We start from the raw sequence: 17,608 nt of genomic DNA on the forward strand, positions 1-17,608 counted from the left end.
AGGGGTTCCCTTCCACAAGGACATTCCCACTCAGACTATCGTGACGGATGCGTCTCTCCAGGGCTGGGGAGCGCACTCCGGAGACTTACAGATTCAAGGGACGTGGTCCCCGACGGAGTCCACGTACCACATCAATTTCCTGGAACTCAGAGATGTTCACTTGGCACTGAAGGCCTTTCATCCGTCCTTCCAGACCAACTCTCTGCTTGTACAGACGGACAATACGACCACGATGTATTACCTCAACAAGCAGGGGGGCTCGAGATCACGCACCCTGTCGCAGGAGGCGCAGGCGATCTGGCACTGGCTTCTGGCCCGAGGACTGGCGATAACGGCCACCCATCTGCCAGGTGTGCAGAATGTTCAGGCAGACACGCTGAGCAGGCTGATTCAGGAAAACCACTAATGGGTCATAAACGACGAAGTACTAGGTGAAGTCTTCGCAAGGTGGGGAACTCCAGACGTAGATCTGTTCGCCACCGCAGAAAACAGCAAATGCCGAGACTTCGCCTCCAGGTACTACCAGCCGGGGACGCTGGGGAATGCGTTATGGATCAACTGGTCGAACAGCTTTCTGTACGCTTTTCCACCCATTCCCCTGATTCCGACGGTTCTCATCAAGCTGTCCCAGTCCAGGGCGCGGATGATACTGATTGCCCCGGAATGGCCCAGGCAGTGGTGGTTCACGGACCTGCTTCTCCGGTCTCTCCTTCCTCACATGAAGTTGCCGTGCAGGCCGGACCTTCTCACGAAGTTCGGGGGGCTGATGTTGCACCCCAACCTCTCGTCTTTGAGTTTGGCGGCATGGCTCCTGAGAGAGTGCAATATGGCCATCTTAATCTCCCAGAAGATTGCATGGACATACTGAAGGAGGCTAAGCGACCTTCCACTAAGACTTCTTATGCTTACAAGTGGAAAAGCTTTTGTATCTGGTGCAAGTCCAAGAACTATGACCCAACGACGTGTAAGGAAGATGTCATCCTTCCATACCTTCTACATCTGGCGCAGTCTGGCCTTAATGTTCATTCCATTAAGGTCCATCTGGCTGCATTGACTGCCTACAGGAAATGCCCTTCACAGACCTCCTTCTTCCAGATTCCTGTGATCAAAGACTTTTTGGAAGGCTTGAAGAAAGTGTTTCCTCCTGTCAGGCTTCCTTCGCCTTCATGGGAACTGAATGTGGTGCTGTCCAGGTTGATGAAGGAGCCTTTTGAACCTATTCATAAGGCTTCGTTGCAGCACCTGTCCTGGAAGGCGGCGTTCCTCGTGGCCATTACATCGGCCTGCAGGGTGAGTGAAATTCAGGCGTTGTGTTGCCAAGAACCTTATACTGTATTTCATGCTGCTAAGGTTGTTATGCGTACTCACCCTAAGTTTCTTCCCAAGGTTATTTCTGATTTTCATGTCAACCAGACTATAACTTTGCCTATGTTTTTTCAGAATCCTTTATCTCTAGCGGAACGGTCTTTACATTCCCTGGATGTGCGGAGGGTGTTGAAATTTTATCTGGATAAAACCAAAGATATTCGTAGGTCGGACCAATTGTTTATCAATTATGGAACAGTCAGGACAGGTCTTGCTATCTCTAAGCAATCCATCTCGAGGTGGATTGTGTCCTGCATACAATTGTGTTACCAAAAAGCTAATAAGACCTTAGGGGGTAAACCTAAGGCTCATTCCACCAGGGGCAAAGCTGCCACGACCGCTTTGCTCCGTAATGTTCCAATTGCAGAAATCTGCAAGGCGGCCACTTGGAAGTCGGTTCATACCTTTGCTAAGCATTACTGCCTGGACACTGATGCCAGAGCAGACGCTCAGGTTGGACAGGCTTCGCTGCGAAATCTGTTCGCACAATAGTGGTGTTATTTCTCGTTTCTCCACCGCTGCTTTGGTGAGGGGATGGGCTTGCCATTCTATTCACTAGATTATGACTATACACAGAGATCCCCTACTACAGAAGGAGTAGTTTCTGTCCTGTAACTCCAGTTCTGTAGTAGGGGTATCTCTGTTATAGTCATAAGCGCCCGCCCTCCTCCCCGGTGGAGAGAGATATTCATGTAAGGAATGCTACAGGTCTGGCGTGTTACGCCTTCAATAAGAACTGAAAGTAAAAGGGACATGCAGTGCATTCTGGGATACTGTGAAGTTCTGGAAAGTTCTCTTAAAGGCACAGTATCCTGTTCTGAGCCACATAATGGCAGCCTATGGGACTTGTCTGTCCAGATCCTCCTCTCTATCATTCCAGAGGGTTTTTGCTGCTGAAGCAAGGAAAATCTGTACAGGCTTTGCTGTTTTGTGGGTTTTTTTTGGTGGAATTTCTAGTTGAAGTACTGGACAGTGTAGCCTTTTATAGGCTGCATTATCTGTCTTTAATTCTCTCTTAAGTGTCTGTTCAGGTCTGCATTTTTTCGACACTTTAAGAGATTATTTTTGATTGCTCCGGGGTCCACGCACATGGGCGGGACTATTCACTAGATTATGAATAACAGAGAAACCCCTACTACAGAACTGAAGTTACAGGACAGAAACTACTCCATCTCCCACCAGTCTGTATGAACATCATCAGAGAGGCTAGAATGCCTACTACAAGAGCCTGTTATGCAGCTAAATAGAAACATTTTGTTATCTATTACAATAACATCAATCCTCTTGATGCTTCAATGCAAAATATAATTTGATATCTGTTACACTTGCAGCAGTCCGGATTAGCTTACACTTCAGTCCGACTACATCTCGCTACAATAGCTGCGTATTTACAAAATAGGCAACATTTATCTCTTTTCAAAGTGCCAGTAGTCAAAGCTTTCATGGAAGGACCTAAGAGTTATACCACCAAGACTTCCACCTGCCCTAGTGTGGAATCTTAACATTAGTCCTCACAAAATTAATGGGCCCACCTTTTGAACCCATGCATACATTTGAGCCACAGTTTCTCTCCTGGAAGACTGCTTTCCTCATTGCAATCACTTCACTTAGAAGAGGGTGTGAACTAGAGGCACTAACCATAGAAGAACCTTTTTTTCCAACTTCACAGAGACCGTAGTTCTTCGTACTAACCCCAAGTTTCTACCTACAGTAGTTTCTGCCTTTCATATCAATCAGTTGGTTGTGGTTGAATTCCCAGTATTCTTCCCTCAACCTGATTCAGTGGCAGAACAAGTGCTACACACCTTAGATGTCAGAAGAGCGGTTTTATATTGCATTGAAAGGACAAAATCATTTTGTAAAACCAAACCATTTTTTGTTGCTTTTGCACCACCACACAAGGGCAGTCCCACATCCAAGTCAGGTATTGCCAGGTGGATTGTTAAATGCATTCAAACTTGTTATGCAAAATCAAAAAGGCCTTTAACTATACCCCCAGAGCCCATTCCACTCGTAAAAAAGGGGCTACTATGGCTTTCTTAGGAAACATCTCCATAGTTGACATTTGTAAAACTGCAATATGTTCTACACCGCACACATTCCCCAAGCACTATTGTGTAGATGTGTTAGCGATAACACAAGCTAATGTGGGCCAGGCAGTACTAAGAACACTGTTTCAGACAACTCCAACAGCTACAGGTTAGCCACCGCTTTGGGAGATTACTGCTGTATAATGTATGCAAAGCATGTGATCTAGCGCTCACATGCCTCTAACGGATTATGTTACTTACCCAGTAAACATCTGTTCTTGCCATGTACAGCTGTCGATTCACAGGCGCCCAACTGCCTCCCCGATTACCTGTAAGTGTTGCAGTTCTCGGTCTTATTCTACATACATGTGCATGGACATCTCTGTTCTTACTAAATCCATTCTCACCCTCTGCGAGGAAACAATCTAACAATGGAGTCGATGCACTATCACTGAAAGGAGGAGTCACCGACCTTGTGACTGGTAAAGACTTCTTCGAAAAAAACCAAATTGCAAACATCCGGACCTAACACTAGATGGCAGGAGTATACAAAGTATGTGAATCTACAGCTGTACATGCCAAGAACAGATGTTTACTTGGTAAGTAACATTATCCTTCTATATTTATGAGCTATGAAAGAATATTTTCGTATAGAAGTCTTTATGGTTTTCTAATAATCTATTGACTCCATTTACCACTCAAAAGTTAGATCACTATATTCTGAAAATGTGTGCAAATTCTTTAATAGTCTCTGTTTATCATATTCTGGTTTCTATGAATGATGTACTGTTTATTGTTGGATTGATTTTCCCCCCTTCCAGGCTGAAAGAGTTTTTGCTGAAGTCCGTCGTCTTGAGAGTTATAGAGTGGAAGGCATGGAGATATATTCTACAACACTGTGGCACTTGCAGAAGGATGTTGCACTTTCTGTCCTTTCAAAGGATTTAACAGACATGGATAGAAATTCCCCAGAGGTATTCTATTTTGTTTTTTTCAGTTGTTGAAATACATTGGAATTAGGTATGTGAGATGTAAACATTGGGGTACAGGCGACACTGGCATGCTGTGTTGGAATATATTTGGGCATGATAGTTTACACACGTACCATAAAAACCTTTGGCTAGCACTGATGTCCTAACTTTCTCTGCTAGACATTTCCTTGTACAACCTGACAATCTCCCTTTCATAAGTCCTATCCACTCACCCCCACTTACAACCTTTGCTGATCCCTTGAGGACCTCCTGTGAAATCTGTCTAGATTTATTGCGTTTGTTATTGATAATCATTTCAGACTCCGATGTTTCCCTTGCTGATCTTCATGGCAGAGATGTGTATGAGGTCAATACCACCTCTCTGCAATGGTCCTTAAAATATGAAAGGCAAATGAAAAAAAAATCCTATCTGTTTTTCTGTGGCAAGTTTTTAGGTCGAAGCACGACCTGCTTCAATGCGTAAGCATTGAAGCAGTGTGCTTCGACAACTATTGCTACCCGTTTTTGGGAATGTGGACAGGAGAGGGTGCACGAGCGCAGATCTGCTCAGTTTTGACCTCGTGGGCGCGCACGGCACCGTGCCCCTCTCCTGCCTCATTCCCTTGCGCAAACACTCTACACTCACGCATGCACACATGCACACGCTGCATACACACACGCACCCTCCCTTAAACAGACACACGCGCACACAGACAGACAGACACACGCACAGACACACTCAAACAGACACACACGCGTACACCCCACCCCCACTCACCCCTCCTCTCCCTCAACACACTCACCTGTTCTGGCGGTGCTCGGCGGCGGTTCTGCCTCTCGGGCGGCGGTAGCGCTTTGCGGGGCTCTCTCACCACATGAGAGCCCCGCCTTCCCCATGTGCCCGGCGGCTCTTCACCCGGTCCCCCATCTCGGGACCGGGACTGAATCCGGAGACTTCGTGGCTCTCTCCGCGATGGGGCGGGACTTCCGGTTGGGGCCGCGATGGGATTCGCCGGCTGCCCAACCGCTTCCGGGTCGTCGCAGGCAGCGCGGCGGCCCGGCGGGGACTTGTTAGGTTTTTGTTTCTCCCTATTGCTCAATCATGGAAACTCCCTCTCTCCGCTGCCAGGTCCCACCGCCTCTCCCCCTTCTGCCTGCACTGCTCCGGCCAGCGGAAGGGGGCACCCCTGCTTCTGTCCTGGGCTGCTGTGCTCCCAGATGTGGCCAGCGCTGGACGAACCAGCAGGGAGACGGGACCCCACCAGACCCGAAGGCCCCAGGGGCAGAGAGACAGCACCTCTAAGACCCTGCGGAAGAGCAGGTGAAAGGGGCCAAACTAGCATGGGGGCAGCGGGTGGGAGGTAGCAAGGCGAGCAGGGTCTGCTAGTAAAACCAACTAGTAAAATAGCTTTAATCTGAGGTAATCCTACATATTGTTAGAGTGAACTCAGTTTGGGGTAATGTTTACTTTACTTTTACGGCATGTCTGTGTTTTTAGCCAGCGCGCAACTGGTCCCATGCCCTGCAAATAGACAATAATGTTGATTTTTTGTTAATAGCGCTTCGTGACGCACTTTACCAATTTAAGTGCTGCACACAGCAGGTGTCGTCAATGTCCAGTCGGTCCTCTCCATCAGGAACGTGGCTGCTGGTAGAGATGCTTCGTGTAACTCGTAGGCGGCTATTTCAACGCCTAATAGGAAAGCGCTGATGCATAGAGCGCTACAGATGTTTGTGTGAACCTTGGTCCTTTTCTCGAGAGTAGCTCAGTGGGTTGATACCTCCACGCAAAGATCAGTGAGTGACCTGCGGATAACAGGTTCCAATTATGCTCAATAGTCCAGTGGGCTGTCACAGCGGCTGCTACATTCTGCACTGAACCTGCAGACCACACGGAGAGGCCTAATCAGTAATTCATCTTTCCAAGGCCAATAAAATACCTTTGAGGTGGATAGTAACAGAGCAGGTTAATTTAGTGCCAATGGACACCAGTTTGTCCGTGCACTTTAAGAATCTATATGTCTGTATTAGCAAAGGCTCCTTACGTCATTAACGTCGTGTTGTTTTTTGCTAATAATAATGTGTGCAATCATATTTAAGTGGCGTTTTTGCGTGGCCTCTGGAAAGCAGGTGTTTGGTTTATTTTCTTGCTGCAGCGTTTTCTATTTTGCATAGTCTCCTTTCTCTGATGTCATTATGCTGCAGTGACGTCAGTTCCACTTGCCGTTGCAGTCTGTAACATCTGAGGGAACCTGAAGTCACACTGTGAGACTGCTGCTGGCTCATGACGTCACACTGTGAAATGCCCTACAAAAACTTAGTACTAGACTATCCTACCACTGCGATGACATGACGTCAGTCTGTCCATCACTTCAGCAACCCGACGTCAGGCTGTGACATCACTGCAGACAATGGCAATAATTCTAGAATTTGCATCAGACTCAGATATTACTTCGATTATCACTTCAGGAACATACTTCTGGGCTGTGACATAACTGTAGGAACCGTGCGTTAAACTCAGATATTTTTACACAATTTTGCAACAGACTGTGACATCCCAGCTACAGGAGCCCATTCTTACTCTGTATTTTCAGTCTAGCTGCAACATGGCGCCCGGTTGTAGTCCACCACCCAAAAGTGCTCCCCTTCAAACAGCACCTTGCGATTAGCAGGTGCTTCCTATAGTTCTGAGAGGATTTTCAGTAGTAATCTGTACTACACCTGCACACCTGTGTTTAGTTCAAAATTATTATCTCATTGATTAAAAACTTTTTATACTTTTTAGTTCATTCTTGCATAAATCTCAATATTTAACATGATCTCACATCCAGTTCATATTTTGAGATACCCCAAAGCACACTTCATAAAAACATCACAATAATAACACACGATATTTAAAACAACTAAGCATTCATGAATATATGTAACTGTTAAATATATTCATGATTGGTTTTTATTGTTAGTTTTAAAAAAAAAATAAGTGAGATCATATTTTTTAACTAATTACAGGCATGTCTTGGACCTGCCCGAATGCAGGTCCACAATATTGCGACTCCTTTAAGGGGAGGAGCGCGTAGCCTTTAAGACTGCGTGCTCCCAAGCTATTGTCTATTTTTTACTAATAAAGTTAAAGCAGCAATAATAATGCTGGACGCGGAAAAGGCTCTCGATAGAGTCCCATGGAATGTCCGCTTCACAGTCCTGAAAAAATTTGCAGTGCCATCTAAATCATGCCAGGTAGTGAAAAATGTATATTGTAATGCCAAGGAATCTATAATAATAAATGTGAATGTAGCTGGCTCAATCTTAACCTCTTCTATGCTCATGACGAGCTGAGCTCATCTGCACTCGTCGTGGCGGTTCGTCCATTGGGGGCGTTGCCCCACTAGCCATGGACGACCGTCACTGACACTGCGCAGCGCATACCAAAAATAACAAGCATTTGCAATGCAATAGGTCTCGCAGTTGTGAGAGTTTGAGTTATTGGCATTGTAAATGGCAACGCCTTTTATTTACGTGTTGGTTTTTAAAACATAAATGAAAGGCATTGTCATTTACAATGCCAATAGCTTAAACTCTCGCAAATGCGAGACCTATTGCATTGCAAATGCTTGTGATAACCTCTCTGCCCATTTCAACAGACTACATAATAGATGATACATTGATTGTGAAAGAATACATGTAATAGCCATGCACCTGAGACGTACTTCAAGTTAAATAAGTTAATGTGAGGACAGTCTACTTGTTCAGATTTTTAATTCCTCACGTTTTTACTTTTTTAATTTTATCTAATTAATGGACTAGTGCAAGTGTAGCAATTTACTGCTTTCTAGGAGCTGCTTATTCTGTAAGATAAGCAAACCGATGTTTTACAGTAAGAGAAATGGTCACAGGTAGTGTTAAACTTCTGTAGTCTGGAATTCCCCATATTCACATTACACAATTCTTAAGCTGTAATGTAGTATATTTTCTGTATGGAGGTAATGACTGCAGGATGTCAAAAATTGTAGCATGAATTTATTGCTAACCCGATGAAAGGTAGGTAGTCTTAAAGGAAGTACCCAGCTTCATAGTAGAATGAAACGCTTTGGGATTCCAGACTACAGAGCATGCTAGGTATCATTTTTGTTCTTGAGTTGGGGTGTTTTTATTAAGACTTACAGAAGAAAAGTTGTAACATAAATATGTAGGGATGTTCAGTGTTCAGTTGGAAACTACCATACATAAACCTTGGTGATTGACATTGATAACTCTTACATTGCTGTGGACTAACCAACTAAAGAAGAACGCAGTGCCAGTCTCAAATACATAAGTTTCCAGTGACAAGTGATAGAATGTCCTCTTTTTGCAAGGTTGCCCACACTTTTTACCAAACAGTTGATGTACTTTGACTGAGTGTGACCTGAGTTCCTGCCAACCAGGAAACCAGGGCATATGCTCTTTCCCTAACAATGCATTGAAACCAAACCCAATTGGCACTCTTTGGCCACGTCGGTCCTTTGTAAATGTCACCATTGGTACCAAGGGCACTGTGGCAAGGGAAGGCTTTTAAGTGCTGTAGCACTTATTGTGCCACCCTTAGAGGCCCAGTACCTTTACACACACACACACACACACACTGCCTTTGAAGGCTGCATGTTTTGGTGCAGAACAAAATGAAGAGTCGATATGGCACACATTTCCCTGTGTGATGCCTACAACCCACTGCCCTGGCCTAGGTCAGCCACCCCTCTAGCTGGGTGCACTATAGCAGGGGTGAGGGTACAGGTGCATGAGCCCTGTATCCCTACAGTGTCTATACCAATTCTTTGACATTGTAAGTGCAGTAATGCCATTAAGAGTATACGGTGTTGGGAGTTTGCCATTACGAACTCCACAGCACCATAATGGCTTTACTGAAAACTAGGAAGTTTGATTTCAAACTTCTCAGCACATTAAACCCACACTGATGCCAGTGTGGGATTTAATGAAAAATGCGCAGAGACGGCGAAAAACGACCTAACTCTAGTGTCCTGGCTGAGTGGCTGCTCGCCAGCTGCCACCACCAGACAGGTTTCTGGACCCTTGGGTTGAGCCTGCTGCTCTCGGGGGCCTGGAACAATGCACAACCCTCCTCCCCCAGGATGGACAGGTTCCAGGAACGGGAAGCTTCAAGGGCTTGCCGCCTTTGTGAGATACCCCAGCCATTTGCTGTTTCCAGCAAGTGGCCCCACAGGTTCGGACACCCACTTTGGGCCGGAGAATCAGCTGGAAAACCAAGTGAGGAAAGGAGGTGTGCCCACCTTTGCCATCCCAACCCCTCAGGTGGGGGAAGTGAGGTGAAGCACTACTCTGTCCTTGCCATTTTGCAGATGGGAGGACCCAGCCATCTAGCGAGGCATATGCCCACCTCCCACTGTCGGGAGGCATAATAGGGGGTGTACCCACCCCAAGGAATGGTCCCATTGGTCCATCCTTTACTTACCTGTACCACCCCTAAATCTAGTTTTTTGGGGCAACCCTGAACCTTGCCTCCTCAGACAAGAACCGACCAGAAAAAGAAGGACCGAAGAAGCCATGCTGAAACTAAGAGGACACCCACTGACTTGGCCCCAGCCCTACCGGCCTGCCCCTACCTTAACCTGTTCCAGCGAAATCCTGGTGTGTCTTGCAGCCAGCAGCCCTAAAGAACCCGAAGGACTTGCCCTGCCTTCCAAACCCAAGAGTTTCTCTTGTGAGCACCGAATTTGTTCGCCAACAAACTCTGGCTCCGGCCAAATCCACGAATCTGCACCCAAAGGCCACGGACTAAGTTTGAGTGGCACAACACCTCGAGGGTGTCTCCCCGGTGACCCTCACCTGAAATCTGGTGATCTCTGGCCTGCCTCGACACTGCAATCGATGCCTGCAGTCTTTCTGGAGGATCCCCCACAGACCGCGACCAGAGCTGGTAAGAAAACCCAACGCCTAAAGACACCCCTGCACCCGACCTCCTGCAGCCTTGGTTTGCCCAACCAACTGTGTCCTAGCATCTCGACTTACCTCTCCAACCGGTGGTCACCTCCAGAAGATCTTCGTCCCTGAGCCTGCAGTCTTTACTTCAAATGGAGAATCCCCATTGACATAAACATGGCACCTGATGCCAAAACAGCACCCTGCACCCAGCTGCCGCTGCGGGTGTACTTTGGGTGCTTACTCGGATCCCCCTTTGCCCTGAGCCTAACACCAGGAGCTTTGCTGCCACAACCTTGTGGCCTGCTTGTGAGCAGCTACCAACCGGAAGCCTCCTATCCCCCGTTGGAAAATACTGGGCCTCAGCACCCAGCCGCCCTAGTGCCGCTGAGCATGCTTTGAGAGTGCATCCTTGACCCGGGGGAACTCTGGTTCTGTAGTAGGGGATCTCTGTGTATAGTCATAATCTAGTGAATAGTCCCGCTCATGAGCGTGGACCCCAGAGCAATCTAAAATAATCTCTTAAGCTGTCTAAAATTGCAGTCCTGCAAAGACACTTAAGAGAGAATTTAAAGACATATATAATGCAGCCTATATCCACAGGCTACACTGTCCAGCACTTCAACTAGACGTTCCACATTCCACCAAAAACCACAACCAGCACAGCTTGCCAAGTTTTCTTCAGAGAGAATATTCCCCTTTTTACCAGTAAAGGCTCGGGAATGATAGAGAGGAAGGGGAGGACAGACAAGCCCCATAGGCTGCCGTTATGTGGCTCAAAAAGGGATACCGTGCCTTTAAGAAAACTTTCCAGAACTTTCTCAGTATCCCAGAATGCCCAGCAGGTCCCATTTACTTTCAGTTCTTTTTTCCCGGCTCCTGCTAGCAGGACCCTGGAGCTTTGAGCTCTCCCTTTTTTGGGTTTATTATAGAATTTTTTGCACTTTTAAAGTGTGTGAGTGTTTACAATCGACGTGTTTTGGTGTCCTCTTCTACTGTTCTGAGCAGTTCTTTTTATCAAAAATGCCTGCATTATTTGATAAATGCCCGGAGTGCTCGAGGAAGAAGGCCAAGTCGGACCCACACTCTGTGTGTATCCTGTGCCTCCCTTCTATTCATCTCCCTGAGAAGTGTGAGATTTGCCAGACCTTCTCCTCCAGGACCCTGAGAGAAAGATCAGGCTCCAAGGACTGGAAGAAAGAAGGCTGCAGAGTCAAGGTGGGTCTGGGCAGGCTGGATCTGCTTCCTCTGCCCATGCTGAGGCCTCTGGGGGGCTCCCCAGCGTCAAGAAGGCCAGAAAGCGTCGACGTTCTCCGTCGACGTCGTTACCATTGACGACGGCGTCGAGAGGCATGACGGCGATCCGCTCCCCGTCTCCCCAGGGCTCTGGGTCGAGTCGACGTTCAGCATCGAGGGGACTGACGAGACCGCCGTCGAGGTCGCTGCCAAAGACGTCATCATCATCGACGTCATCATCGTCGACACGTCGACGTTGTGAGGATTCCAGAGGACGTCGGCGCTCGCTTTTGGCGTCGCCGTTTGCCCTCGGGGTCGACTCGGCGCTCGCCGTCGAGGCGACACCTCCGTTCACCCTCGACGTCGACTCGGCGATCAGCATCGAGAAGGAGGCGTTCGGCGTCGAGGCACAGATCTTCAGCGTCGAGGCAGCGAAGCCTGCCGTCGAGGCATAGGTCTTCGACACCGAGAAGGCGTTCGTCAGCGTCGAGGAGGCGTTCTTCGACGCCGAAGTGGCGTTCGACGCCGAAGAGGAAGAGATCACCCTCCAGGAGGTGTTCTGGAGCCAGGAGTCCTTCCAGGTCCTCAGGGGCACAACGGCGATGGCGGTCACCTACAGGGGGCGCTGCCTCTCGGTCGCCTACACCGAGGAAGAAGATGGAGTCACCGGGCTCGGTGTACTCTGTGGTGTACTCTCCTCCCAAGCCGAAGTCACCTAATCCTCCTCCTCCACTGCCGAAGGAGCCGCCTCCACGCACTCCTCCGCCACCTCCTCCTCCTGTGCCTCCACATGCACCGCCACGACCTCCGAGGTCGGTCTCTCTGACGCACTTTCCTACGCCGCCTAAGGGGGCACCTCGGCCGAGGTCCCGGGTCAGGCCACCACCGCAGGTTCCGCCACAAAACCGCCGGTGCTGCCGCAAGCACCCGCTGAACGTCCAAGGCCTAGGAGGCCCAGATCTCGCTCCGGACGGAGAGGGAGATCTAGGAGTCGCCGTCGCTCATCGATGAGATCAAGACGTCGCCATAGGAGGGGTCGTTCTCGGTACAGTACGGAGTCGTCCAGCGCAATGGATTATTCACCAACCCTGTCAGGATCCCCTCGGACGAGGGTGTCCCCTGTGGACGACGTGGTCTCCTTCCAGGAAGTCCTGTTGAGAGGTGCGAGCATGCTGGGCATCCAACTGACAGTGCCCACGCCTACGACTTCCGTAATCTTTGAGACTCTCCACAAGAAGCACCCATCGAGACCTCTGTTGCCTTTGGTGCCTGGATTAGTGGAACTCGCTTTAGAGCTCTTCCTCACTCCGGCGGTGACGAAAGCAGCTCCCTCCAGGCTGCAAAAGAAGTACAAGGTGCCTGATGCGGACCCGGCTTTCCTCCGATTGTATCCAACTCCGGATTCCGTCATTGTGACGGCGGCAAGGAAACAACACGCCACCACCCCATCCTCCAATGTGCCTCCGGACAAGGGGAGTCGCTGGTTGGACTCAGCGGGCAGGAAGGTGTGCGGGACGGCCGCTATCTCTATGAAAGCTGCCAGTGCATCTGCTCTGTTGGGGCGCTATGACCGGGCGCTTGGGGGGACCCCTCCAACAGTTCCCCGACCTCCTCCCAGGGGACAAGAAGGAGGATTTTATGGAGATCCTGAATGAGGGGTTGCTGGTGTCGAACCAGCTGATCAGCGCTGCTGCAGACTCGTCGCTCCTGGCAGCCCACGGGTACTGCCATGGAGTTAATCCGAGGCGCCACGCTTGGATCAGATTGACATCCCTGAAGCCCAGCAGAGGGTGACCAACCTGCCCTTCTCGGGCGAGACTCTATTCGGTAAACATGCCGACGATGAGATGGCCCGCATGAAGGCGGAGGCCGAGACTCTGACGGCGGTGGGCTTGGAGAAGCCCAAGGACCAGAAGAACTACCGCCCGTTCCAAAGACGGTACGGGGCGCAGGGCAGAGGGCGAGGCCAACAGTCTGGACAGCAGCAACAGCAGCATCCGTTCCAAAAACGTCAGGGGTGGTCAGCAGTCGGCCACCGCGACCAAAGGCCCGGCTTGGTCTAGGCCCTGAGCAGTTACTTCCCCGTCATCCGTTACCCACTCCGGTGGGGGGGAACTGTTCAATATTTTCTGGCAGAGTGGAGAAAAATTACTCGGGACAAGTGGGTGCTGAATATTGTTTGCAATGGATACAGTCTTCGGTTCATCAGCCCGCCTCCAGCAATTCCACCGGTCAGCTCGCAGTTTCAGCTGCGCGAGCTCCAGGCGGAGGCTGATTTCCTGTTAAGGAAACTGGCGATAGAAGACGTTCCTCTGTCCCAAACGGGAAGAGGTCTGTACTCACGGTCCTTCTTTCTAGTCCAAAAAAAGGACAAGAACGAGTTCAGGCCTATTCTGGATTTGCGACAAGCAAACAAATGGATTCGCAGAGAAAAGTTTTGCATGCTGTCTTTCCACCAGATTTATCCTCAGTTGCAATGGGGAGACTGGCTGTGCGCGATAGATCTACAGGATGCGTACTTCCACGTGCCCATTGCACAGAAACACCGGAAGTTCCTGCGATTCCAAGTCTGCGCCAATCACTATCAATACACAGTGTTACCGTTCGGGCTGAAGTCAGCGCCCCGGATGTTTTCCAAATGCATGGCAGTTGTAGCGGCACACCTGAGAAAGAACAAGGTGTTTGTCTACCCGTACCTGGACGATTGGTTGATCAAGGCATCCTCCTTCTCGGAAGCTCAAGCGCACTTCCAGAAGACGTCCGTTCTCTTGAACAAGCTGGGGTTGCACATCAACATGTCCAAGTCTGTTCCGACTCCGGTCCAATGCCTACAGTACTTGGGAGCCACCATCAATACGCCGCCTGCAAGCGTGTCTCCTTCGGAGGAAAGACGTTTATCACTCCTTCGGAAGGCTCAGGCTCTTATGACCGCTCCATCTACGACAGTGAGGATGGTGTCTTCTCTACTGGGATCGATGGCCTCCTGTATCTTCCTCACGCCACACGCACGGCTTCACATGAGACCGCTGCAGGAGTGTCTGGAGGATCAGTGGGACCAGAGGAGAGGCCACTGGGACGACAAGATGCAACTGTCTCTGCATGCTCTACAGTCTCTGAAATGGTGGTGTTCAGCGGAGAATCTCCTCAAAAGGGTTCCCTTCCACAAGGACATTCCCACTCAGATGATCGTGACGGATGCTTTTCTCCACGGCTGGGGAGCGCATTCCGGAGAGTTGCAGATACAAGGAACGTGGTCCCCGATGGATTCCACGTATCATATCAATTTCCTGGAACTCAGAGCGGTTCACTTGGCACTGAAGGCCTTTCATCCGTCCTTCCAGACCAACTCTCTGCTTGTACAGACGGACAATACGACCACGATGTATTACCTCAACAAGCAGGAGGCGCAGGCGATCTGGCACTGGCTTCTTGCCAGAGGGCTGACTATAACGGCTACTCATCTGCCAGGTGTGCAGAATGTTCAGGCGGACGCACTGAGCAGGCTGATCCAGAAAAACCACGAATGGGTCATAAACGACGAAGTACTCGGAGACTTCTTCGACAGGTGGGCACTGCCGAAAACAGCAAATGCCGAAACTTCGCATCCAGGTACTACCAGCAGGGAATGCTGGGGAATGCGCTATGGATTGACTGGTCGAACAGCTTTCTGTACGCTTTTCCACCCATTCCCCTGATTCCGGCGGTGCTCATCAAACTAGCCCAGTCCAGGACGCAGATGATCCTGATTGCCCCAGAATGGCCCAGGCAGTGGTGGTTCACGGACCTGCTTCACCGGTCCCTCCTTCCTCACATTCGGCTGCCGTGCCGGCAGGACCTTCTCACGAAGTTCGGGGGGCAGATGGTGCACCCCAACCTCTGGTCTTTGAGTTTGGCGACATGGCTCCTGGGATAGTGCAATATTGCCATTTGAATCTCCCTGCAGATTGTTTGGACATACTGAAGGAAGCCAAGAGACCTTCCACTAGGACTTCGTACGCGTACAAGTGGAAGAGATTTTGCATCTGGTGCAAGTCCAATAACTATGATCCGAAGACAAGTAAGGAAGACGTCATCCTTCCATACCTTTTACATTTGGCGCAGTCTGGCCTTAATTGTAATTCCATTAAGGTTCATCTAGCTGCGATGACTGCCTACAGGAAATGCCCTTCACAGACCTCCTTCTTCCAGATCCCTGTGATCAAAGACTTTTTGGAAGGCTTGAAGAAAGTGTTTCCTCATGTCCGGCTTCCTTCGCCTTCATGGGAATTGAATGTGGTGCTGTCCAAATTGATGAAGGAACCTTTTGAACCCATTCATAAGGCTTCGCTGCAGCACCTCTCCTGGAAGGCAGCGTTCCTCGTGGCCATTACATCGGCCCGCAGGGTGAGTGAAATTCAGGCGTTGTGTTGCCAAGAACCTTATACTGTATTTCATGCTGCTAAGGTTGTTATGCGTACGTACCCTAAATTTCTTCTTAAGGTTATTTCTGATTTTCATGTTAACCAAACCATAACTTTGCCTATGTTTTTTCAGAATCCTTCCCCTCGACAGCGGAAAGGGCTCTACATTCCCTGGATGTCAGGAGGGTGTTGAAATTTTATCTGGATAAAACCAAAGATATTCGTAGGTCAGACCAATATGGGTCAGTCAGGACAGGTCTTGCTACCTCTAAACAGTCCATATCGAGGTGGATTGTGTCCTGTATACAACTGTGTTATTAAAAGGCTAATAAGCCCTTTGGGGGTAAACCTAAGGCTCATTCCACCAGGGGCAAAGCTGCTACGACTGCTTTGCTACGTAATGTTCCCATTGCAGAAATCTGCAGGGCAGCCACGTGAAAGTCGGTCCATACCTTTGCTAAGCATTACTGTCTGGACTCTGATGCCAGGGCAGATACTCAGGTTGGGCAGGCTTTGCTGCGAAATCTGTTCGCACAGTGGGTGGTGTTGTACTCTTTCTCTCCACCGCCGCTTTTGTGTGGGGATGGGCTTGCCATTCTATTCACTAGATTGACGATACACAGAGATCCCCTACTACAGAAGGAGTAGTTTCTGTCCTATAACTCCAGTTCTGTAGTAGGGGTATCTCTGTTATAGTCATAAGCGCCCTCCCTCCTCCCCGTTTGAGACAAATGCTAATCAATAGTCATTGGCACTGAATAATCCCCGCCCACCTGCAGGGACCCCGGAGCATATACAAAAATACACATATATGTGTATGTTTAGCTAAAAAAAGTACCTTCAAATATACACGTATATAAACATGCAGCCTACCATAACTCAATTAGGCTAAAATGCCAATATTACTTGTTTTTTTCATTAAAGAGAAAATAATCCCATACAATATTTCTGTAACAGAAAACATACACTCCATTAATGTTCCAACACTGCCCATTATTTTCAGAGAAAAAGGCAAGTAATAGCAGGCAATTAGCCCATAGTCTGCATCATATGAAAAAACATCACAATACTAAAAAACTGTCACCCTGCCATTAAGAATTCCAAGAACCTGGACACTGTGCCTTTAAGATCTCCAGGAGCCCCCTGCTCGTATCATGCACCACAGGTGACAGTTAGGTCCGTTCTTTTTTCTGGGTCCATGTGAGAAGTTGGCCTGATGTGCAGTGTTCACTATTCTAGTGATCACTATATATCAGTCCAAACAACCCTTATTGATGATTGGTTGTAAGTCAACCTTATAGACCAGCTATCCTAGTAGCATGGATACGAGCAGTCTAAGGCTAAGACTCTAGAGGGCGTGTTAAGCCAGCTGTTTTACCATCACATTACCCCTTGAACACCCAGTGAAAGGACACCACACAAGTGTTATGAAAATAAACAGTGTATTTATTAGAATCACAACAACCCTGTACTCTTTATGAGGACAGGGTGCTAGGCACACAACAAAACTCTTACGAAAATACTTAAGTTAGCACGTTATACACAAATGCCCGAGGGGCACGAAAAACCATATACTTTAAAAGTGGAATGCGAAATTACTAGCAGGTAAGTACAGTACTAATAGGCTTTGGACTCGCTAGGACTTGACTATAGAATCGTTAGATTACTTCTAGGA

General features: G+C 48.7%; 1 protein-coding gene across 3 annotated transcripts in view; it reads left to right on the top strand.

Moving 5' to 3' along the window:
- Positions 1-17,608, top strand: part of CDC27 (cell division cycle 27) — a 1,228,661-nt gene that overhangs the window by 721,927 nt on the left and 489,126 nt on the right. For all 3 annotated transcript variants that reach the window (XM_078645032.1, XM_078645031.1, XM_078645033.1), the window contains exon 13: positions 4,217-4,369. In XM_078645032.1, coding sequence (XP_078501158.1) covers positions 4,217-4,369 — 153 coding nt within the window. The remainder of the gene's footprint in view (positions 1-4,216; positions 4,370-17,608) is intronic.

Source organism: Lissotriton helveticus, chromosome 5_1 (assembly GCF_964261635.1).
Source record: "Lissotriton helveticus chromosome 5_1, aLisHel1.1, whole genome shotgun sequence".
Taxonomy (NCBI): Eukaryota; Metazoa; Chordata; class Amphibia; order Caudata; family Salamandridae; genus Lissotriton; species Lissotriton helveticus.